General features: G+C 42.6%; 1 protein-coding gene across 1 annotated transcript in view; it reads left to right on the top strand.

The window, feature by feature from the left end:
* Fbn2 (fibrillin 2) overlaps nucleotides 1–25134 on the top strand; it is a 214223-nt gene that overhangs the window by 156007 nt on the left and 33082 nt on the right. The window contains exons 33-49 of the mRNA XM_076555290.1: nucleotides 456–578; nucleotides 2329–2454; nucleotides 5401–5523; nucleotides 6361–6483; nucleotides 8628–8789; nucleotides 9474–9542; nucleotides 10181–10306; nucleotides 11308–11433; nucleotides 12020–12172; nucleotides 15201–15269; nucleotides 16579–16704; nucleotides 16904–17029; nucleotides 17508–17633; nucleotides 19197–19313; nucleotides 21283–21411; nucleotides 21849–21968; nucleotides 24727–24852. Coding sequence (XP_076411405.1) covers nucleotides 456–578; nucleotides 2329–2454; nucleotides 5401–5523; nucleotides 6361–6483; nucleotides 8628–8789; nucleotides 9474–9542; nucleotides 10181–10306; nucleotides 11308–11433; nucleotides 12020–12172; nucleotides 15201–15269; nucleotides 16579–16704; nucleotides 16904–17029; nucleotides 17508–17633; nucleotides 19197–19313; nucleotides 21283–21411; nucleotides 21849–21968; nucleotides 24727–24852 — 2070 coding nt within the window. The remainder of the gene's footprint in view (nucleotides 1–455; nucleotides 579–2328; nucleotides 2455–5400; nucleotides 5524–6360; nucleotides 6484–8627; nucleotides 8790–9473; nucleotides 9543–10180; nucleotides 10307–11307; nucleotides 11434–12019; nucleotides 12173–15200; nucleotides 15270–16578; nucleotides 16705–16903; nucleotides 17030–17507; nucleotides 17634–19196; nucleotides 19314–21282; nucleotides 21412–21848; nucleotides 21969–24726; nucleotides 24853–25134) is intronic.

The following is a 25134-nucleotide window of genomic DNA, read 5'->3' as shown; positions in this document are numbered from 1 at the left end:
CTTTCTTTTCTGTGTTTGACACCCGTCCTTTCCAATAGGCTGTTAATTCCAGGAGATTAAGAAACACGCCTCTCTTCCCTTCTTATAAAATACATTTAGAACCCCATGCTGCTTCTCTCTTGTGAAGATCGGGGCTACCTCCCAAACAGAGCCGCGTACCACGATAAGAGAACCAGTAGAAAGAGCCACCGGAGGTGGAGGTCAGAGTGAATCTGACTCCTGTTTTCCTTTGTTTTATGAACACGTCACACAATTCTTGAATTGGTAGCTGGGGCCATGGTTGTGACATGAACATTTTGGATTATGAACCTAAAATCTTGGGAATATAGAGCAGTGTTCTTCAGATAAACCAACACAAAGTCGGTTTGGGCAAGCTCATGGTTTTGACAAGTCACAGCATTAGAATGTCCCATCTCTGTCCGTCGTCTTCTTTCTTGTGCTCACTCGTCACGCAGATCTGGATGAGTGCTCGAATGGAACCCACCAATGCAGCATAAACGCTCAGTGTGTCAACACCCCAGGCTCCTACCGATGTGCCTGCTCGGAGGGCTTCACAGGGGACGGCTTCACTTGCTCAGGTGAGTAACAGACCTGAGCAGTGCTCTGTTAGGTCCATCTCAGGACACCAAACATGCTTTCCTTGTCTTAAGAAAACTATGAAGAAGACTGAAATGATTCTACCTGTGCTTCTACTTGACTTATGAGTGAGCACACACCCTTTCATCCATGAAATACAGAAGCCTGAAAACGCTTTCTGAGTATTGGTTGGTGTTCTGAAGTAATGACATATATCTTTTCTTGTCTTATAAAAGACTACTGTTAACTCATACTGCTTGATAAAGTGCTGATCAGGAAAATGCGGGCTTTGGATAAGGCACCTGGCTTCACAGTGTATATGCTGCCCACTCTACTATAAACCTAAGTCCATGAGTAGCCTGGCTGGCCTCAGCTCTTCTCATTTTAGAATAGGCATAGTGACCACAGCAGCATTTTTTTTTAATCACTAAGTGGATGATGTGGGGGAACTTCTCAATTCTTGAAGATGGGATGCATAGTATCTCTGTCTAAGTTATATCACCGGAGATGTTTATTATCTTCCTCGGAGTTTTACTAGCTTTCCTCACAGTTTCAAAAGGATTACATGGAATGACAGAAGCAAAAAACTTAGGAAAGCGCCGCTAAGAGTCAGCATCACTAAGAGTCAGCATCACTAAGAGTCAGCATCACTAAGAGTCAACATCAGTAAGAGTCAGCATCACTAAGAGTCAGCATCACTAAGAGTCAGCATCACTAAGAGTCAGCATCACTAAGAGTCAGCATCACTAAGAGTCAGCATCACTAAAAGAGTCAACATCACTAAGAGTCAGCATCACTAAGAGTCAGCATCACTAAGAGTTAGTACACACCGGTTGCTATTTCACTCCTGCTGCTCCCCAGGGCTCAAGGATGACGCCTTGTCTCATTAGACCTATGTGCAAGGCTAGATCATCCTTTTGGGCAAGAAAATCATTTTTCACGTTACAAGCGAGGTGTCTCTCAGCTGATACTCATTCACACTTTCAACTCCTAAGACTAGGTCTGTAATTATTCACACACAGTGCCGACTTAGACTCCCTCTCTTTGGAGTCTTGGCTATTCTATATTTCCCGGACTTCGCCTGTGATGTCGTGTCAAAGAAAGACGTGCAGGAAAACACGTCTGCAATCACAGTGGGGCTCAGTGGGACCCTTGCAGCTCTTTTGGTCTCTCTCAGCCCAGATCTTTCTAGTGAACTCGATGGAAACTGCGTGCCTGGAAACCGCCACAGCACCTGGCTCAGGGCATGCTGACATCTGCCCTCCTCCCCTTTTCTGCTTTATAGAGTTAAGTAAAATCACCTTGAAGGTCTTTGAAAAGTGTCTGTCTGTGTAATTTTAGTGAGACTTTAGTAGTAAGGAGGAAGCTTTGTTTCCATGGTGTCTCCAATTTCCTTCAAGATGCCTCAGCTAAGGAAACAGGGCAGTGCGTTGCTGTGCTTTCAAATGAATGAACGTAATTCCAGAGCTCTTGGTCCTATCTACTAATACTGCTTTGAATACTAATTCATCAGTGGGTATTAAAGAGAACTGAAAGAAACCCCATCAGTCTACATTATAGCTGAGTGTCGGGGTGTAAGTTAGGGGAGCTTCCATCTCCAGGCCTCAGACGCTAACTCTATGAATGGGATTAATCCGTGCTTCATATTAATGAACACCAGCTCCAGCCACTAAAACCGATCTCATTCCCGAGCAAGGACATACGTGTGTCGTGAAATTTGGAACTTCACGGGGATGTCTTTTTACCCTGCAGACGTTGACGAGTGTGCGGAGAACATAAACCTTTGTGAGAATGGCCAGTGCCTGAACGTGCCGGGAGCTTACCGCTGCGAGTGCGAAATGGGCTTCACCCCAGCCTCGGACAGCAGGTCCTGCCAAGGTGGGTCGCCAGGCTTCCAGTTCGTTTTCAAGTTGGATCAGCTACAGCCAATGAAACCACGGAAAAGGCTGGAACAGGCTCCACCTGGAAGCAGAATACACAGTGCACGCTGCACATATAAAAGCCGCCCGTTTGAGCGTGGATTATTTTGTGGAATGAATAATGAGGAAGGCTGGCTTTCATCTCTTATGAAATATTTCTGGCTAAGATCCAATAGTTGGAAATTTAGCTTATTCCTTTTTTAAAAAATCGTTTCTTTTTTTTTCCCTTTTGTGTCACTAAATGAATGACATGTGACACACCTCTTCAGTTTTTAAATGGTGATCTATTGCCCCCCCAGCCATCTGTATTTATTACACTTAGTAAAGTCAAAGCAGCTTGTTTCTGACATTTCCTTTCCTGTTTAAGTCTGCAGTATGTATGTCTGAGACTAGAAGCCTCCTAAGTCCACCAAGGACTTGTTCACCTCTGCTCAAGAGGGGGGAAATACATCATCTCTCTCCTAAAAATGGGGCTTTGTGTCTGGTATGCTATCTGTCTGGGTGGGGGGAATGGATTTTCTCTCAAGTTAGAGATTCAATTCATAGTTCACGTACACGTAGTTTGGGCCATCAACATGCTATAGGAAATACAATATGATTGAAGAATGAAAAGAATTTAGTTTTGTTGTGAGACCATGAAACTTCAACCAAATTTGCCATTCATAGAAACGCTACAAATTTTTTTTTTTAAAGTGACTCCCTCAACTCCAACTCTGGCTCCTCCTCTTCCTTCTCCCCCAACCCCTCAAGCTAAGTCTCAGGCAAAGATGATAAAATGAAACAAATCTCAGTCCCTTTCCCTACTGTAGTGTGAAAGAAATGGCGAGTACCAGCACAGACACACACACACACACACACACACACACACACACACACACACACACACACAACAATATCAACCAGACCCAGACAAATTGTACTGGGGAGACTCACAGCCAAACCTCACCCCACCCCACCATCAGAAAGTAGACCTTAAGAGAGAAGTTACGCCTGAGAGACAGTGATGTCTGCAGTGTGGATTGCATCTGTGCATGGTGGTCGATGAAGGCCCTAGGGGAAGATGACATTCTTTTTTGATCTGTTACCAGTGCATTCTGCATCATTAGAATTGTTGAGCACCAGTAATATAAAGGCTGTGTTTTCACCCTGTCTTACACAGCTGCTGCATTAGTATACATGGGAAGCTTTTGGTCATTCATTTAAGAGTGAGATGTGTGCTCACAATGATGAGGCCATTCTCTCTCCACTGGCAGACTACCAACAGTTTATTTGCAACCTACATGAAGAAACCTTTGCTCTCTTTCTTTTTTAGAAGACAGCTCTCTTGTCCCAACAAAGGGCAAGACACATTTGAATATTTGCTGAACATTTAACACAATTTGAACAGCCCCGTAGACCTACGATAATTAAAATCAAAGGAGTGTAACTATTTTAAATGGACAGGAGACCTTCTTAAATGTAAGATACAACTGTTGCAAGGTCGTGTTTGAAATGACTTACCTACGGAGCCTGCTCAATGACTCAGCAAGGGAAGGTGCTTGCCACCAAGCCTGATGACATGAGGTCTGTCCCCGGGACCCACATGGTGGAGGAAGAGGGCTAATATCCACAAATCACCCTCTCCCATCCACATGTAAGCCGTGATGTACACACGCACATGCACACTCACACACTAAATAAATAAATAAATAAGTGTAATTTTTAAGAATCATTTTTAAAGAATTGTTTTCTTAAAAAAGAATGACTTTTCTAGTCTGACCTACATGTTACATGTGGGCTTCATTCTCACAGTACTGGACAATTTACATATAAAAGTGTCCACCTTCTTTTTGTGGGTGCAAGTACATTATTTCTGCAATTCTGCCTCTACTGTTTCTGTGCCTTGTTTTCACTTGTAAAGTGTGACTACTTTGTATTTATTGCCCTTTGACTGCAGCCTCATGAGATGGTTTTATAAGCTGAGTTTCTGATTTTAGTAGAAATATTTTATGTTAAGATTTTACACGGGTATGTGTGTTGTGGAGTAGGGTGGCATGTGTACATGTGAATGTGAGTGCCCATGGAGCCCAGAAGAGGGTATCACGTTCCTGAAGCTGGATTTGCAGATGGTTGTGAGCCGTTGAATGTGGCTATGAGGAATCAAACTCAGGTCTTCTGGAAGAGCAGTGCGCGCTCTGAACTACTGAGCCACCCCTCCAGCTCTGTTAGTAGCTGTATTTTAGCAAAATACAGAGAGATTTATGGGTATGGATCATGTTATTTCATGGTATAAGGAACACTATACATGTTTATAAATGATTTTATGGTAATAAGTCACATTATAAAATGAACTAAAATTAAGTGTTAAAGACTTTTACCAATATATTTAATATGTAGTGTTATGTCATTTTGTATTTCACTGTGCCAATTACAAACTACATAATGCTTGTACGAATTAGGTAGAATCTTTCCTTTGTTTTTGCTTTTTAAAATTTCACTAATTTGACGAGTTTGCATTTCATTTTTGTATTCTACTTACACTGCCTAAGCCGACACTTCCTATTAGAGTATATTGTAATCCAAAACAGTTACTGTATTAGACATTTCGGTCTAGGGTATAGCTCAGTGGTAAAGCCCTTGCCTCACATGCATGGGTCTCTATGTCATATTCCTAGCACTGCAGAAAGGGGAAAAGGTATAGACACCCACTGAATCAAAACAGGATTTGTTTTATATCTTATACTATAGATTAAGCATGTCTTACTTACCATTTGGACTGTTTATCTAGCCAAAGACAAAGTTAAAAAAAAAAGAAAAAAGATTACTGCTCATAAATATCTTAGAATTTAGAAAAATCCATTGGTCCATGTTAAACACTTTAAATATCTTTGTCAACAAGAGGTGACCTTATTTTTCGTGTCCTCAGATATTGACGAATGCTCTTTCCAAAACATCTGTGTCTTTGGAACCTGCAACAATTTGCCTGGGATGTTTCACTGTATCTGTGATGATGGTTACGAACTGGACAGGACAGGAGGAAACTGCACAGGTATTGTGAGTCAGGGCAACTGTGTTCTCATTGCTTGGCATTAATGTTCTACGCTAACTACATAAACTTTTCAAAACTGACCTGTACATTAGGCTGTGCATGTTTGCAAAAAAGAAAAAGTACATCCTGATACATTTGCTTTCTACTATGGGATTTATTTGCATTTAGATAAACAACTTCATTATTTAATATAAAACTAGTAAGTATTCATATACGTGTGGGAACATATGTGAATTTGTACATATATTTCATTTTTCCTTAATTTTTAACAAAATGTATTATAAACAATTCTTGCAAATAAAAACCATCATATAACAAAATTAACCAGACCCAAAGCATACGGTGAACCTCTACACAGGCTGGATAGCAATTCTGAGCCTGCAGAGCTTCTCACTGGATTCTTGGTTTTTCTTGAGCAGGTAATTTTTCTTCCTCAGAATTGCAAAATTTGATTATTGCATATATATTAGGATATTAAGTGGCATTGTTGAAAATGTCATTTTCTATGAGTTCCAGGCCTTTCTGGTCTACATAGTAAATTTCAGACCAGTCAGGACTATAAAGTATAACCCTATTATCTCCCCCTACACACTAAAAAAAATACACACACACGCACATACACACATACATGCACACATGCACATATACATACATACACATATAAAATCTGCACCATTACAGAACCTGTTTTGTTTATATTGAATATTTTATTTTCATTTTGCTGAGTCTTCTACAACAATCTTTAATAACTTGGGGAAAAGGTCCACCCAATTCCTTAGACTAGCACTTCATATGTAGAACTAAAGATGTTAACATGGGCATCTTACATGTTCATAGATATTGATGAGTGTGCAGATCCCATAAACTGTGTCAACGGCCTATGTGTGAACACGCCTGGTCGCTATGAGTGTAACTGCCCACCTGACTTTCAGCTGAACCCCACTGGTGTGGGTTGTGTTGGTAAGTGAAAGATAAATGAAATATATAGAGTCATCTGGACAAAATTAAGTGTTTAGATTCTCTTGACAGTTAACTGTAATATGTATTTGATATAATTCATTTAAAGAAAAACAGCCTGTTCACTTAAGAGACACTCTAGATGATTCTAAGTTTATAATCTGAAGGGTAGTTTGGAGTACAAAACCAAAAAAAGGGGGAAGTAGATATTTGAGTTAGCAGGGACCAAATCCTTACTAAAATAAGTGATAATTTTTTTCAGTATATATTTTTATTTTCTATAAACTCCATTAAAAATTATTTTAAAACATTAAAGAGGAACCATTGAATGCAGATAGTAAAGGACAGTGCTCTTTACTTCTGAAGGATCTATGAACCATAAATTTCTATACTGATTTTATACGCCAACAATGTTGATGTGCTGACTCTTTCATAGATGTATTTATATACATAAGATGTTCATTACATTACTTGTGGTGACACAGACTTAGAAACCGATTTAACAAACTGTACAGCTTTTTTAAATGCAATCCAAACTCTCAGGATGCTGAGGCAGGAGGATTGCACATTGGAGTCTGACCTATGCTGCAGAATAAAGTCATATCTCAAAAACAGATAAACGAGAAATATAAGCATTTGGACATAGTAGAACTCATACACAGTTGCTCCACAAAGCAAGTGCAATTAGATGCTGAGAGTCAGTGTTTTGCATGACAAAAAAGTCATTTGTCTAAGTTTTAAATTAGTGCATTAAAACTGTTTTATGAGAACACATGCAAAAGCTACTAGCCGGGAATTTGAACAGTCAAGTAGGACAAGACAGGAAGGGAGGATAAAGGTAAAAGGGGGGACGAGGAAGGAAGGGATGCCAAAGGAATTCAGAGCTAGCAAGGGAGGGACCATGAGCTAACTCAGTTCTCTGCACCCAAGGTTTGGCATCAGAAACAAATGAAAATATCGCAGTGTAGCAGTGAGAGGCAGCCAGATGGTTGCGCTGTAGGCAGCTGCAAGTGAAAGGTACTTTGTGGACTCATAAAGACTTTCAGAACACTCTGGTTAGGATGAGACCTCTTAGGGGTGACCTGGCCTAAAGCAGTTCTTCGGAAGGATTACTCTGGCTCCAAAGGCCAAGACAGACTGGACCTGGACTGAGGATAGAAGCTAGGAGATGAGTTAGGAGGCCATCGTAGTAGTCTAGGTTAAAGAAGATGCTGGTGTCTGGAATTCAGACCAAGGGGGAAAGGCATCAGTGACATCAGTTGCCAGATACATTTTGAAGATAAAGTTATCAAGCCTTGTTATTACTGGTGTGAAAAGGGAATGAGAGTAAGATACCCGAAATGGCAGCAAGCCTGGACAGCTGAGAAAAGTGGAAACTTCCATAGACTGAAAACCCCTAAGACTCAAGGACAAGTAGAACAGATCTGTATGGGGAGCAAAGAGTATCCAGTTTAATTTTTGGAAGTGTTAACTTGGAAATAACTAATAATAGTTGAGGAAAAAATAAGCAGAAAGGTTTAGAACTCAGAAGAAAGGTGAGAGAAAATTCTGAACTTGAGATCACTCGAGGGAAAAAGAAAATACTGTTTAAAGCTGTGGTTCAAGATGGTAACTACAGAGATGAGACAGTCTTCCCGGTCACTGGACCCTTTGGCTGAAGAGTCTAGTTTGACAACCTTTTGACAATCTGCGAATGTTGCTGTGAAGATTGAAGTCAAGCCTTTGGGGGATGCAGATGAAAGGAGCAGAATGAGACTGTTAACATGTCCCAAGCTTAGTTAACTTCTCCTAGGTATGTTTCCACGTCTTGACAAACTCAAGATGCAGATTAGTTCTACCCAGTCTTATTATGTTCACCTTATTTGAAATGTCCAGAGTACCCCCAAATAAGGAATGCCTCCCTGTGTTGTTTATTCCCTGGATATATGGAAAACGGTCTATGGTTTCTAGTGACCACCATCTCTCATCATGTCTTGTGGTTGACTCAATCTTCTGAGAAGTTTAAAAGCAAAGGAGTGTATTGTGCAGGGGACTAGGATGTGCCCTCCACATCAGTGTGCAAAATCTTGAACTTAGTCTTTCAAACGCCTTCCTGAGGGGTTCTCCCCATAGCAAGGACCACTTTAAGCCCTTCTCTTGTTCTGCAGACAACCGCGTGGGCAACTGTTACTTGAAGTTTGGTCCTCGAGGAGATGGGAGTCTGTCCTGCAACACAGAGATCGGGGTGGGCGTCAGTCGCTCCTCCTGCTGCTGCTCCCTGGGGAAGGCCTGGGGAAACCCCTGCGAGACGTGTCCCCCTGTAAATAGCAGTAAGTATGGAGCCGGGAGAAGAGGAATGGAACATTCCTAGTCCAGGATAGAAACAAGTTGCTATTGTATTCTTGGAGGGAGGGCGGGGAGAGGGGGCTTTGGACTGTTGTCAGTGGTTTTGCTGAAATCTGCCAAGAGTGTTTTATAGAAAAGGAATTTCAGTTCCTTTCTTCCTATTTTTTTCATTATATTTCTCTAAAAAATTTTTTTATCTAAATGGTGATAATGTCAATTCTCCATGGTATCACACATGAAGGCCACTCCTGGGTCTTCTCGGAGGTTGTTAGTTCAAGCCCATAGGTGGAGTGTATCCTGAAGTCAGTCACAGGGCACTTTAAATGGAAACATGTGTTCTGATATGCTCAAAACCCAAGCCTCTGTGTCATAAACTCCTGATGTTTTTTATTGACTTGCCAAGTCATTTGTGATATGAATTATCTAAAAGGAAGTGTTTTCTTTAAAATAAAAACAACAAAAAAAGTTTTTTTGTTATCCCACTGCCTTGTCATTGATGAAGTAATGATATTTGGGAGTAAAATGTGATATACATTATTGCACATGCATTTGAAAGGACACGTGGACATCCCCTGAGGATTTGAGTTTGGCAGTTGCTGAATGTTTGCTGATTGTTTTTACCACTGCGATCCAAGAATCAAACTTTGTTTTCCTCCCCCTACCCCCAGCTGAATATTATACCCTGTGTCCTGGAGGTGAAGGCTTTAGACCGAACCCCATCACGATCATCTTAGAAGGTGAGTTCATCCCTAGTTGTCATGTCATTTTTAATAAGGTAAATGGCCTAGTTTAGAGGGAAGCGGGTACAAAAGTCAGTGTGAAGCTGTGCCAGCAGGATTCTAGGATGGAATTGCAGGTAGACAGTCTGTCACACATGGGAAGCAACAATTTAACTGAGAAGTATCCATCCGCATGCAACAATTTAACTGATAAGTATCCATCTGCATGCAACAATTTAACTGAGAAGTATCCATCTGCATGCAACAATTTAACTGAGAAGTATCCATACGCATGCAACAATTTAACTCAGAAGTAGTCATCTGCATGCAACAATTTAACTGAGCAGTATCCATCCGCATGCAACAATTTAACTGAGCAGTAGCCATCCATTGCCGGCATCTGGCGTACAGTTGTTATGCAGAGAAACTTTGTGTTACATTGTCCCCAACAAATTACACGCAGCTTGCTTCCATTACTCTCCTCAGCACACAGCAACAAAGGCAAGAGAATCTCAGTCAGAAGAAATGCAGCACTTACCGGCCTCCCGTTAGGTGCACAGATGTCTGTGGTCCATAAGAGCCGTCATGTTTGAAAGCTGCAAATACTGACTCTTTGGTCGTGATGTTTGTTGTTAATGGACTGTCTCCTCTTGTAGACATTGACGAATGTCAGGAGTTGCCCGGGCTCTGCCAGGGCGGGAACTGTATCAACACTTTTGGGAGTTTCCAGTGTGAGTGCCCACAGGGCTACTACCTCAGTGAGGAGACCCGCATCTGTGAAGGTGAGGGAAACTGGTGCTATTCCTTGCCAGTGTCGCCTCTCATGGCCCTGCATCCTACCATAGGGCTCTGTTGAGACTGATAGCTTTCATCTTTTCATAACAGTGTTGTTCCTTTGTATAGTGATGAACTCAGTTTGCAGCTCCTCGGCAATGATTTACTTTAAAAAAAAAAAGAGTAAGATGATTGGCTAAGAATAATTGAAAATGGAATTTTGAATATGAAGTTAGTTACATGTACATGTTGACAATCAATTTAAGTAGGAACCTGTAAACGTAAATGTGACTGCAAATCAATATTGGTTACTAATTTCTGAACGTTGGATATAATATAAAGACGTTGAAATGTATGGATTCTTTCTCCCTCCCCTTTGTCACTTGGCAGTTCTAATTTTATTTTTAGGGGACCGTCTTGCCTCTGGAGGCGAGGTCCATCCTTGTCCTTATTGCTTCACGTTCTGGCTAACAGTATAACTTCAGCGTTTGTGTATCAGATGAGGGACTGTTTCTAAAACTGAACATTAAGAATGAGACATTATTCCATTACAGCCTTTAGTTTTGAACTTACTAGCCAAAGGCATCTGAAATGTGACCTACCCTCCATTGAGAACCTTTGAGGGGACTTCTAATTTGAAAGGAGGATCACATAGCCTGCACTCAGTTTAAAGTTGCTGTTAAAATTTAATTTTAATGACATAGGAAAAGGCAGACTTCAAAGAAATTCCTCTTGAGGAATGTGAATTTCCCCAAATGTATACAGGCATGAGGCGGTTTTTTTACATATAGTTCAGAATTTTTAGGATTGGGAGCTTTTTATCTTTTGTTGTTGTTTTTAAGAAATACGTTCTTGTGGCGTGTAAATGTAAACACATCCTTTGAGGGTATTTTTTATTTCTGAATCTTATAAACACGGAATTAGGGAATCACCTGCCGTCTGTTCAGTAAACTATACTATATACACTCATAGAGCCAACCTAACTCCTGGACATTCTCACCTCCTCTAGATATTGACGAATGTTTTGCCCACCCCGGCGTGTGTGGACCTGGCACCTGCTACAACACCCTGGGGAATTACACTTGCATCTGCCCACCAGAGTACATGCAAGTCAACGGCGGGCACAACTGCATGGGTCAGTAGCCATCGCCGAGATGCACTGCTGGAGTCCAGGTTGCTGGCATTGCATCCAGGACACCTCTGTTCTCAGAATTACTTACTGTTCAGAGCCTCCGGAAATGTAATTTAGTGAATGAGTAATCGTTATGAGTGAGGAAGTGTGTCAGAGTCCTATGAACTGCTGCTGTCCCTCAAGCTTTTAATCTTCCACCACATGGTTACATAGTCTGTAAATCTGAGGTTTAAAAAAAGGGGGGGGGCATTGGAGTTACAGATCTTAGATAATTTTGATTCTCCATGTATATAAAATGCACTTTGTATAGATAAGGGGATATTTAAATTTCAATACTTAATTATTTTTTCAATTAAATTAATGTTGTTAATTAAATGAATAGTTTAGTAGAAGAAGAAATGCATGCTCATTTGCCCATAAACGCCTTGCAGAGGCTGTCCATCTGGAAATGATGGAGCAGTTCAGAGAGTTAAGATAGCTGAACAAGACAGACCTTTTCCAGAGTTGTATCACCTCAGGAAAGTCCTCTGACCAAGCACCCTGATCTCACTGCTCCGGGTGCCCAGCTGACCCATTTCTCTCCATGTAGACATGAGGAAAAGCTTTTGCTACCGAAGCTATAATGGGACCACTTGTGAAAACGAGTTACCTTTTAACGTGACCAAGAGGATGTGCTGCTGTACATACAATGTCGGCAAAGCCTGGAACAAACCTTGTGAGCCGTGCCCTACGCCAGGAACAGGTAGGTAACACAGTTCACGCTCAGCTCAAGGCTTTGTCTGACACACAGTCACAGTGTGTGTGACTATAGCCCGGGGGGCTCAGTTCCAGAGATCCCCAAAGCATGCATGCTATGGCTTCATGTCCCAAACGACCTGAGCCAAATACCAACTCTTGAGACATTAAGCCGCATAAGCTCCAGATCTCAAAAGGAGGCGAGCACCATTGCTAGAATTTATAGCATTGGTCTACATGCAACCACCATCAAATAAGACTGGCCATTTATTTATTCATCAAGTGAATTTATTGAGCAACTACTGTTTGTCACTGGGTTCATCGTAGAAGGTGTAGTATTTTGGTAATGTAACTTAAAAGCTAGCAACTTCAGTAATAATTGCTTAAATTACATCTTGAAAAATAGGTTTAAAAAAGTATTTGCTGAAGAAACGTTGCTTGAAAAGTAAGTTTAAAAAAGAATTTCATGAAAAGACTGCAGAAACCAGCTTGTTAATGTGTTCCTTGTGTAGCTCCTCCCACAACACAGAAGGGACCTTTACAGGACAATACATCTTAAATTATGTTTTTATTGTATGGGTACAGATGTTTTCCCTTGTGTGTTTCTGTGCCTGGTGCCTGCAGAGGCCAGAGGAGGGCATCGAATCTCCATGAATTGGGAATTATAGATGGTTGTGCACGCTGGGAATGGGACCCAGAAGAACATGTCTCCAGCCTTTCATGGAAGGATTTTTCACAAGTGCAAATTCCATTGAAAGGAAAAAAAAAAGAAAAAAAGAAACCTCACAGAGACAAGAATAGCAACTGTTTGTCTTTAAATTATTCTTCGTCTAGACCCTACGAGCCCTAGAGAATAAAAATTTTTTATAGTTCCAGATCCTGAAAGCTGACCTGAGAGAACCAATAGGAGGCAGGATGTGCATTTGTTACCAAATACTGACTCGGCATACGTTCAAACATTTTTTAAGAGGATGCTAAAATGAATTCAGGGAGGAGGTGTGGACAGGTGGTACAGGGCCTTTTTTCAGTGACTCAAATCCAGCAGTGTGTCACTTTCCTCATCATGTGACGAACACCTGACGGACCCGTCTCGGGGACGACAGATGTATTTTGTCTCCTGTGTTCCAAAAGTCAGGACCCATCACGGCATGGAAAGTTGAGTGGAGCAGTTTGGTCCAGGATAGCGGGGGACTTGAGGTCCCAGCTTGTTCACTGAGGGTAGACCAGGAGGCAGGGGACGCAGGCAGGAGGCAGAAGCAGATGTGACCTTTAAAGACCAACCCTTCCAGACTGATTGCACCAGGCATGCCCAGCCGCTGAATGCTCCATCAGCCTCAAACACTGCAACCTCGGTTAAAAAGCCAGAGGCCAAGTGTTCAAAGGGTGAGCTGGGCAGGGGCGTCTCCGACCCATATCGCAACGGCTTTCAGGTGGGTTCGTCTAGCCTTCCCTTACCCCGGTTGCGCTCCGTAAGATGATGTGAAGACATTTCTCACCCGTCTCCATTATAAAGCTCCAAAAGTAAAAGCTGAAGATTACTGGTTTGAGAAAATAAATGTCGTTTTCTCCGAGAAGACATTTTGGAGGCAGATCTATATGTATATCAAAGCCCTGTCACTTGTGTGACCCGAGCAGAGGCTTTGCCGCCACTCTCTATTGATGCCTTCTCTGGGAAATGGGATAATCAAGAGCGGTAGGGGCTACTCCCTGTGGGTGTCATGCTTTCTGATGAACTAAGATGAGTGACGACAGCTAGAGACAGGAAGACAGATAAATGGGTGGGTAGGTAGGTAAGTAGGTAGTTAGGTAGTTAGATAGATGATAGGTAGATGGATAGATAGATAGATAGATAGATAGATTAAATGGATAGGTGGGTGGATGGGTGGGTGAGTAGATAGATAGGTAGATGGATGGATGGATAGATAGATGGATGATAGGTAGGTGGATGGATCGATGGGTGGATGAATGAGAGAGAGAGAGATAAATAAAGATGCATATCTGAAGGTGACCAAGCTATTAGAAAACAATGAATGGAAAACTCTGTGTTTACTGATGGAAGAAAACCACAAAACCCTCACACTGATGTCACCGAGAGTCGCATGCCACATGCATTTTACCACTATAGTCTCAGTCACACACACTTGCGTCACGACCGCCATCCAAAACACTTTGCTCTGACAAATTGGTGTTTCTTTACATTTCTGTTGGTTTGGTGAGTCATAGGAAAGAGCCCTCGTAGTCTCTAATTTATTTCTCAGATTTCACTGCCCAACAGGTAGACCATTAAAACAAACAAACAAACAAACAAAAAAAAAAAAAAAAAAAAACAAAAAAAAAAAAACAGAACAAAATTCGGGCCTCACTCTTGGGCCACCTCTCTAGCCCTTGTCTCCCCTGCACAACCTCTCTGCACGTCTGTGCCTTGTGCAATCGTGGCCTCTTTAAATTCAGTTTCTCAATCCTCAATCTTTATCAATTGGATATTTTTGTTACAATTTCAATTTTCTACTTATTATTGTGTGTGTGTGTGTGTGTGTGTGTGTGTGTGTGTGTGTAGGTCAGAGGACAGCTCTGTGAAGTTGGTTCTCTCCTCACACTTGGATGAGAACTCCAGGGATCCAGCTCAGGTGTCAGGCTTACTCCATGAGAACTTCCACAGCTGAGCCCCCTAAGGAGCCCGAATTGAACCATTATTAACACCCTTTGTATCACAAGGGGGAAATAATTTAATTGCCAAAGAAATTTTGTCTTCTTTCGTACTTTGCTTACCTTCTCCTGCTATCAGGTCAATGAAAAGTTGATGACAGAGATGGTAATGATAGAGGATGCCCAGATCGTTTGCAGAAGCAGACGTTATTAGCAAATGTATACAATTACAATTTAAAAGACTGGTTGTGAATATTATGAAAATGCTCTTTTTGCTGAAAATGATGGTATAAATTATGGTATAATCATGGTATGAAAATTATGGTGTAAAGTTAATTTGAATGTGTCTGAGAATGTTAAGAGTGCCTGTCTTTGTTTCTGTTTTAAAGCTGACTTTAAAACTATATGTGGAAATATTCCCGGATTCACCTTTGACATCCACACAGGGAAAGCCGTTGGTGAGTTTGTTCCCATTATATTTGTGAATGCACACATACATATGTAAACATATGCATTTATATGTCACAGTTGGTACGCAAGTATCTCACAATGTAGCAGTAACACAAAATCTAACAATCTGGATTCCAGCCTAATGTGATTAGTTAATTAATCAAGAAACCATGCTTGCAGACTATGATCAAGTGTTAATGATAGTATTATATTTCATCATAAATTGCCTAGCAATTTAATTATGATGATTACTTGACAATCAAATTCCATGCATACCATGCAAAAAATTCAAATTTCTCTTTCCATGCATATTGTCTTACATGTCTAAACCTTATTTTGTGTTTGTGGGGGTGGATTGCCTCAGATGTGTTTGTGTGGGTGCATATGCATTTGTGTGACAGTATTTCTAAAGGCCAGAGATTGATACCTGAGGTCTTCCCTCAACACGTTCCACATTATTTCCTGAGACAGGCTCTCTCACTGAATCTAAAGGTCTCATACTCAGCTAAGCAAGCTGGCCAGGAGCCCCAGGGATCCACTCATCTCTGATCCCTCCCCTCTCAGCCCTGGGGTTACAGACGCATGCCACTGTGTCCAACTTTTAGGTGGACGTTAGGGACCTGAACTCGGGTCCTTCTGCTCACACGGCAAGCACTAACCCACTGAACCACCCCTCTCTCTGCCCCCCCTTCATCTTATTTTAACTGCTAGTTACTGTATTTTAAGGATTTTGTTGTATATTTTAATATCATCCCTTTCATTTGATCTCATTATGCATGTACTCCTTTTCAGATTAATTGCTTCCTTCTGAGTGGAATTTCAGTTGTGAACTCTATTTTTTCCTTCCTAGTTTAAGCAATATAATTTTAAGTCTCTATGAAGGAATCTACGTGTGTGTGTGTGTGTGTGTGTGTGTGTGTGTGTGTGTGTGTGTGTGTAACAAAATACATTAACTTAAGGGAACATAGCTTTCTTCGATGAATGGCAGCTGTTGGGGTCACCTGACACAACTGGTGGGAGGGTCTTGATTCCTTAAGAGATGCCCTTGATTTATTACCACATAAAATCACTTTCTGTGTTTGGTTTTGCCATCCACCTCCATCTTTCCAAAGCTCTTTAGAGGAACTAACGGTCTCTAAACTGGAACTGCGGTCTCTAGTTCTTCAAAAGCTATAAGACCATTCATGCTAGTTTGCGTCTGACTTGAACAGAGAGTACGTCTTTTTACTTCACGCTACCCATAGCATTGTTTTCAGGTAAGATGGTAAATATGTTTAGTGGAAACACATGCATTTTACCAAATCCATTCGATTTCAGACATCGACGAATGCAAAGAGATTCCAGGCATCTGTGCAAACGGTGTGTGCATTAACCAGATCGGCAGTTTCCGCTGCGAATGCCCGACAGGCTTCAGCTACAACGACCTGCTCTTGGTCTGCGAAGGTAACCTGGGACTCCTGTGTCCGTCCTCTAGAGACTTTGCTGTCTCTGCCTAAGTGGCTTTTAGGTGGGCCTCTGGTTTTTGTACCACCTCTTCGGCAGCGGTTAAGAGTTGAGTGTGGACGTTGGTGGACTGAATCTGATCCCAGAGGAGTAGTGAAAAGACTTGTTTACCTGGACCCCATTGCCTTTGCCTTTCCAGACATCGACGAGTGCAGCAACGGCGACAACCTCTGCCAGCGCAACGCAGACTGCATCAACAGCCCTGGCAGCTACCGCTGCGAGTGTGCCGCTGGCTTCAAACTCTCTCCCAACGGGGCCTGTGTAGGTAAGCAAGGGGCTAGCAGTCACCAGCACAGCAGTCCCTGGGTTCCCTGTTCTCGAGGGGTTCCTTCCTTTCTCACCACAGAATACTTTAAGGATGATTCTAGAAAGACTGTGTAACTCAATCTGTGTCATCATGCTGAAACACTTCCACCGTAACTTTCAGATGATTCTGTTGAGAAACGGTGTTCCTTTGGTGGACTTCTCTTGGTCTGAAATAACAATCCTTGAGGTCCCAGTCAGTCTACAAAAAAAAAAAAAAAAAAAAAAAAATTGCATGACTGAAAAGAGAGCCTTGGGCACTTGAAAGGCTCTGCATATTTTGATTCAGCTGTTCTTCTGGTTCGTTCTCAGCCTGTCTATAATAATTAATAGCAGGTTAGAGAAGTGCATCTGTGAAAAAATGGAGGAATCTTAATAAACATCAGATATGTATAACATGTGTCTTTTTCTTTCATTTTGTTTTGCTTTTTCTATTGTAGATCGCAATGAATGTTTGGAAATTCCTAATGTGTGCAGTCATGGCCTGTGTGTTGATTTGCAAGGGAGTTACCAGTGCATCTGCAACAATGGCTTTAAGGCTTCTCAGGACCAGACCATGTGCATGGGTAAGAAGGATATTCCAATCCGGGGAGTGACAGGAGGTCGGGTCTTAAGGACAGTGATTCTCAGGGCAGCTACCATGTCTCTGCCATGCTGAACAGCCTAAGGCTTTGCGGTAAAAGTTGCAAATAGGGACGTACCATAGTAGGTTCTTCTGCCCAGTGATTCTCAACGTTTCGCTCCAGAAGTTCATGTGGCATGACGTTCATTCAGACGAACTCAGGGCTAGATGGCATTTACCCACACAATGCACTTTGAAATGCAAAGGAGTAGAAAGGATGACAATATTAACAACAAACACATATGCAAATATGCATCCTTTTATGCAAACTGTAGCTTGGGGTTTAATGGCATCATTTAAGCTTTAGCTCTTAAAATAATTGCAGACGTGAATATAAGCAGAGTCTTTAAAATTTCCCAGTAACCACCATAATGGCTGGTTAATTGATGAGAGTGTTGGTTAATATGTTTGCAAAGGCAGGTGGGCAGGATGCCTTGAGGCTGGAACTGCACCGAATGCCTTAACTCTGATGTCAGCAGAGGGCTGTGTCTCTGCCAAAGTTCCTCTCTGTGCTTCATATTTGAAGGAGGAAAACTAAATTTAAAACGTGGTTATTTGTAAGTAGCATGTTCTCTGTGTAGAAAAGCCAGGGGATTTTTTGTGCACCCGCTCTATAGGGATTCAAGATAACTGCTAGTGGAGTGTTAAAATCAGCTTTCAATAGTGTAAAATTGTCCCCTTCATGGAATATCTGTGCAACAAGGAGCATATGGGAGAAGCCTCAGTTTACCCAATGCACCTTGAGAGCACCTTCCCACCCTGGGCTGCCCCAGAATGACAAGAAAAAAAATCTCTAGTGTTTATGCAAAGTATATCACAGGCTCTGGCCCCATGCGCATGGACTTTCTGGGAAGGTTGGCTTACAGGAGACAAAGGGGCCTCTCTTTATATTCTCTCAGAGAGTATAATCTGCCACAAAAAAAAAAAAACCTGTGATATTTATGACTCAGAAATTCATATGGGAAAATATATGTCCCAATATTAACAGTTCCTCCATGATACAGTCAGATCTGAGCCTCAGACCTCTTGGACATAGTTCTCCTAAGGAGCTGTGTCCATTCCTGTGACTGTCCCCTGTCACAGATGACCTTGCTAACTATTCTCACCAGGATTTTTGGAATGCTCATGACTAAGTAACTAAGTAAACCCCTATTTGGGTTTCATTACTTCATTCAAGGGACTAAAGTTTTTGTTATGAAATTAAGATTTATAAATTCTTGAACAAGTGTTAATAATGCTTTAACATTGATAAGCAAGCCTGTTCGTTGCCAATGGCTTTTCTACCCATTGCTTCTGAGAACTGTATCGACCAGTAAGTTAAACTGTTCTCTCTCTTGGACGTTTGCAGTTTGGGTTTGTTCCCTTTTTTTCACATTCTTGACTTCCTCAAATAAGCATGGGTCCCTACCGCTACCCCGGGAAGAGTCGGATTAATGATGTAGTGACAGCGAGGAAACGTTAAAGGTGCCTGTCTGGTTCTAGATAACAGTTGAGTTCTTCTTGGTAGATGTGGATGAGTGTGAGCGGCATCCGTGTGGAAACGGGACCTGTAAGAATACTGTCGGCTCCTACAACTGCCTGTGCTACCCAGGGTTTGAGCTCACTCACAACAACGATTGCCTCGGTAAGTCCTCCTCCCGGTTCAGCCTTGGTTCTCCTATCCCAGTGGGACGTACGGAAATAAAACCAAAGAGCACAGAGGACTTCTGTTGCTAAACTCGCACACACGCCAGAAGATGGCGAAGCCACTGAGCACTCTCTAGTCACCACCAGCCATTCTCTTCCCTCAGCAATCGCAAGGCCGCATACTGTTTTGAGACCTTCCTCACGAACCCTGTCTGTCAGGGAGAAAGGTCATTGAGACACCCATAAATGGATCAGGACTGATTGATAGTTTAGGCTCTTTGTCCCCTCTAGGTGAGACGGGGAGAGACCCTCTATTATCCTCATGTTACCACACAGATTTTATGAGTTCATTCCTAATTTACACTTGAGCACCAGCATACCCTTGTCCATGTCTTAAAATTTCCTTATCCATCAGCTCCAAAAGCCTGTATTGTTAATTATTTCGCGGCGCTCTTACCCTGTGAGGAAATATCACGAAACACGACAGAATCCTCTAACAAGAGTTTTATTAAGATGAAAGGGACAGATGAGTGCCCAGGCCTGTGGGAAAGACACATGTGTAGAGAAGAAGAAGAAGAGGAGGAGGAGGAGGAGGAGGAGGAGGGGGGGGGAGGAGGAGGAGGGGGAGGAGGAGGAGGAGGAGGAGGAGGAGGAGGAGAGCAGCCGGGAATATGGTGCCGGCTTATAAAGGCTGGGCGTGCACAGGTCAGCGTAACTTCCCGCATGCACGTAGATCACATGGTTGCAGTTGCGCGCTCTTACACAACCATGCAAAGTCACGGATCCTGGTCACTCGAGACGCCTTGACCCGGAAATGGCTATTTTGACCTGGAACTGGCTAGGCGGAAGTGTCCAGGTCCGCCGGGCATGTGCAAACACGGCCAACCGTGGGGGCATGTTGTGAACCCATCATGTATGCCTTTCTCTTCCACCAACGAAAAAAGCACAGTGAACAGGTCTTGAGATGGCCCCTCAGACCACACCTGTGCTAAATACAGGATTTCAGCTCTTGCCTCACCCTGACATACCAGTAGAGTATGGGAATTGATGCCAGAGAAGTTCCCCCGAGGAAGTGGAGTAAACAGAAGGAAAAGGGCAGCACTGGCCACACTTGTGTATTCCCTGTTTGCAAGGAGCCTGGTGCTGTGGGGTGCTTCGCAGCATTGTACAACCATAGCTCATGACTGGCAGGTATGAGGGAAGAGTCCAGGAGGCTGCCCACCACTGTAGGATCGCCCCAGCTCAGCCCCACCTCCTAATTAGCCCAGCTTCCCTATTGATTTTCTTTACCCTTCGGAATTCTGCAGTCCTGAAAAGAATTTGCAGCTAAATGGGTATTTTATTCCACTTTTGTGGGTTCTTCTGCTGGCTTCTCAGTCGCTGTTATAGATAGGGAGACCCAGGAGGCATCACTGATGCCATAATCAAAATACAGTCTTCAGAAAACACAGGCAGTGACTCACTTGTGTTCAGCCCACGGCTTCCCTGAAAAGCCAGCCCATGCGGTCTTTGTGAATGGTGCATGTTGTTAGCCGTTCTATACTTCTTAGCAGGATGGATTCCTGTGTCTAGTATGCTCACTCTTCTGTCCTTTGCATCGGATCCTGTGTCCAGGTAAAGAATCTGCAAATCATTCAGTCAAGTTGCATCCATAGTCCCCTCTCCACTGTCAAAAGAAAGACTTTTCAATTGGAGAAAAAAAAAATCCAAAGATTCACCTTAAACCGTCAAATTTACCTGTTTATAAATTTCCTGACTTATATCTCATGTCTTTTAAAAAGCGAGGAGGCCCTGTGTGAACTTTTAATGGCTCAGTCCTTAAAATGTGCCATTTTCTTCGCTTGTTAGTAAAGTACAGTGTAGACCTTTGGTAAATGGGTGCCAACAAACGTGTTTTCAAGTTTCACCTGGTGAAACGGTACGGTGTAGATGCTCCCGCTGAGACACTGACCGCTCTCTGCTTACAGACATAGACGAGTGCAGCTCATTTTTCGGCCAAGTGTGCAGAAATGGCCGGTGCTTCAATGAAATTGGCTCCTTCAAGTGTCTGTGCAATGAAGGTTATGAACTCACAACAGACGGCAAAAACTGTATCGGTAAGAAACTAAACAGGGGGTCATCTTGATGGCCTTTTGTTCTGTGAGACAGCATGAACCCCGCAGACTCACTTCACTTATCCACATTTCATCGCCAAATCACAGGGCTGCAGGGACCTGTGACAGGGACATTTATTTCAGTCTAAGGTATTAACCACCAGCTGGGAATGTATCACAGGGAGAGGTTTTATTGGGGACAGTGCTTGAGGCTATGTCTCAATAAAAGGACATGAAGAAACAAATCAAAAGCATTGGCAGCCTTCCTCCTAAGAACCAGCCACGATATTGGAGGAGTGCAGAGCATCTCTGTCCACGGTGACCCAGCAGACCAAAGGGCCCGAGTGGAATCTGTGTTACTCATTCCGCAAACAGATAAGTCTGCAATGATTGTCTCTCGTGTCTGGGTTACATTTTGGGGGTCTTCTTTCTCTCTAAAGATACCAACGAGTGTGTCGCACTTCCTGGGTCTTGTTCTCCTGGGACCTGTCAGAATCTGGAGGGATCATTCAGGTGCATCTGTCCCCCCGGATATGAAGTGAAAAGCGAGAACTGCATTGGTGAGGCTTGAGTTCATTCGGAGGTCACGGGGTGCGCTTGGGGGGGGGGATAGGCTTAGTAGAGGCTGTACAGAGGGAGACCTCAGACCCGGCCCGTGTGTGCATGCTGGCCTCAGGACTTAAACATATAGCTGCCTGCATCTGTTTCACCGAACCGTCCCAAATGGTTGGTTTGCCGAGTGTTGGCAGTGAAACCTTAGGGATGAGGGCTTGTTTTCATCGACAGAAATCTTATCGCCAGTCAAGGGTTTTTTTCATTACACTCAGTATCTGTGTCCTAAATGTCAATAGAGACTACCCGTTGAATTTTTAAAATGTCTACAATGTAATCTTTGGCACATGATTTTTATTTATTTATTTATTTATTTATTTATTTATTTATTTATTTATTTATTTATTTTGGTTTTTCGAGACAGGGTTTCTCTGTTGTAGCTTTGCACCTTTCCTGGAACTCACTTGGTAGCCCAGGCTGGCCTCGAACTCACAGAGATCCGCCTGCCTCTGCCTCCTGAGTGCTAGGATTAAAGGCGTGCGCCACCACCGCCCGGCCTTGGCACACGATTTTAAAATAGTTACTAAAGGTGTCCAGGCTCCTGAAAATATGAACCAGAAACCGTGATGATTCTCTTGACATGTCCCCTCTTGGGAAGGCTTTAGTTATGTCAAGATAGAAACTATGAACCCCTTTGCCACAGCAGATGTCTCCTGCTGGTGCTTTCGGCACAGGGGAACACTGTACAACCTCGGAATGCCTGGTAGGCACGGGGGAGGTGACCTTTGTACAGGTCGCTTCATTTCACTTCTTGTGGATCATTTTTACAGCGTGATTGACGTTCAGAAGCAGCGGTGTCTTGGGGACACTTGGCTAGCACAGAAGGATTGCTAAGGATATGTGTGTCTTTGAGGTTTTTCATTCTCTCACCCTTTGGCATGTTCCTAAAGATGATAATTCTGCTGTTCATATTCAAGGCAGTGACAGAGGGAAAAGGGCTGTTGGCATCATAGAACCGAGTTATATTTCAGACCACATGATTAAATAGTATGTATCTGGTTGGTGTGTACAGTTTATTATCAGATTACATCTTACTTTCCTAGCCAAAATAATAGTGAACATGGTTGAATCATCTTGGTAGAAAGTTTTTTGAAAACTTACGATTATCTACCGTTTTTTAATTTTGTTTTGGTAATATGGGAGAGGAATTTTTTTTAATTTGTGTATGTGTACATATGGATGAGTTCACAACAAAGTATCAAGGAAATTCTATAGTCCATCAATCCCTTCCTTTAAAACTATCAGTATTGGCTACATAGTATGTATGTGTTTATGTAGGATGTGTGTGTGTGTGTGTATGTGTGTGTTATATGTGTGGGGGGTAATACATGGGGAGAATATGTGTGTGAAATGTACGTGTGTGTGTGTAGTATACAAGTATGTATATGTGGTGCATTATATGTGTAGTATGAACACGTGTGTTTGATGCATGTGTGTGGTATATGGGGGGTATGTTGGAGAATGGTGTATATGTGTGTATGTGTTGTGTATTGAGTATGTATATGTGGAGAGAAGTATGTATGTGGTATATATGTGCATGTGATGTATGTGTGTTAGAATCTGTGTGTATGTATGTGTGTGTGTGTGTATGTGTGTGGTGGAGGAGATATATGTGTGTGGTGTATATATGTTGTGTCTAATTTGGGTAGATATATGTGTGTGTAGTATATGTGTACATGGTGGGAAGTATGTGTGTGTTATGTGTGTGCATAGTATACTTGTGTATGTGTGTGGTGTATATGGTGTTTGTGTACATGTATGTATGTATAGATGTCATTCCCCTTGTTCCTTTGAGACAGTCTCTCACTGAACCTGGAGTGAGCCTGGCAGGCAGCAAGCCACAGGGACCTGACCCTCTGTCTCTGCTTCCCAGGGCGGGGGGCTACAGGCACATGTGACCAACCCCGGCTTTTAACATATGGTCTGGGGATTTAAAGATAGGTCTTCATGCTTGCACAATGAGCATGTCTACCCACTGAGCCATCATTATGCACAATCAACTGTAGTTCTTCATTGTGTCCACAGCCCATCCTTGTCTGGAGTGATCACATCAGCCACACGATAGAGAGCCGTATGGGAATAGAATTACAGATGTTTTCAGGCACTGTAGCATCCTAGCAACCTCTGCCTTATTGGAAGCACCTGCGTCTGTGATTTCATTTCTTTTATATTGCCTTTCTTTAAACCCTGTTTGTTGTGCAACTATTATCTTCCTCTGAAAGCTGGCGAAGAGGTGTAAAGTAATTGGATGCCAACTGAGGGTGGGTAAAAGGTGCTAAGGAGCAGGATATTAGGCTACATGCTAATTGTGTACAGGCATTAAAAAGCCAGCGGTATCCCCTAGTGGATTTCCAAAAGAAGCATTTGGGAGGGGGCCCATGAGTAGAAGCCGTCTGAGCACCCTGGATCCTTGAGTCATGTAAGTTGGTCACATCACGTAGGCAAGTGAACCTCACTCCTAATGATCCAGGGTCAGGACTTGGAGGAGGTGGACGTGGGAAGCTCTGGCATATAGCTGGCTGAAATCTTTCACCTTTAAGAAGAAGAATTTATCTTAAAAGAGTAAATTGGCTATGCACACAGCATCATCTCTAACTCCCTTATTAAATATCCATTGACTAATGGCTGTTGGCCGTATGGACAAGTAGATATTTTCAGCTATCGAAAAGAACATTGGTTTGACTAACAAACTCTGCTGTTCTGCAGATATAAATGAATGTGACGAAGACCCCAACATTTGCCTCTTTGGTTCCTGCACCAACACCCCAGGGGGCTTCCAATGCATCTGCCCCCCTGGCTTTGTCCTGTCTGATAATGGACGGAGATGCTTCGGTAAGCTGTGGCGTTGACTTCTCCGTCACGACTCTCCTCTAGACGGTTTGAACACGGACAGTCAAACATCATGCCAGGGCTTCATTACATAAAATATTTGTCTATTAGCAATAGACTGTCTGCAAGTACAACATAGGCTTATCGAGAGTGTCTCAAATGGACAGCTTTTAGAACACTCTGTTAACATTGTTTGGACATATGTTTAGATTTTAGGCTACAAGAGAAATTGTCTTGGTTTACCATTTTCATTTTGCTGCTGGCATGGGTTGTTATTTATCAGTA

This window comes from Peromyscus maniculatus, chromosome 19, assembly GCF_049852395.1.
Source record: "Peromyscus maniculatus bairdii isolate BWxNUB_F1_BW_parent chromosome 19, HU_Pman_BW_mat_3.1, whole genome shotgun sequence".
Lineage (NCBI taxonomy): Eukaryota > Metazoa > Chordata > Mammalia > Rodentia > Cricetidae > Peromyscus > Peromyscus maniculatus.
Note: the sequence above shows the minus strand (reverse complement) of the source record. Positions and strands in the feature narration are given on the sequence as shown.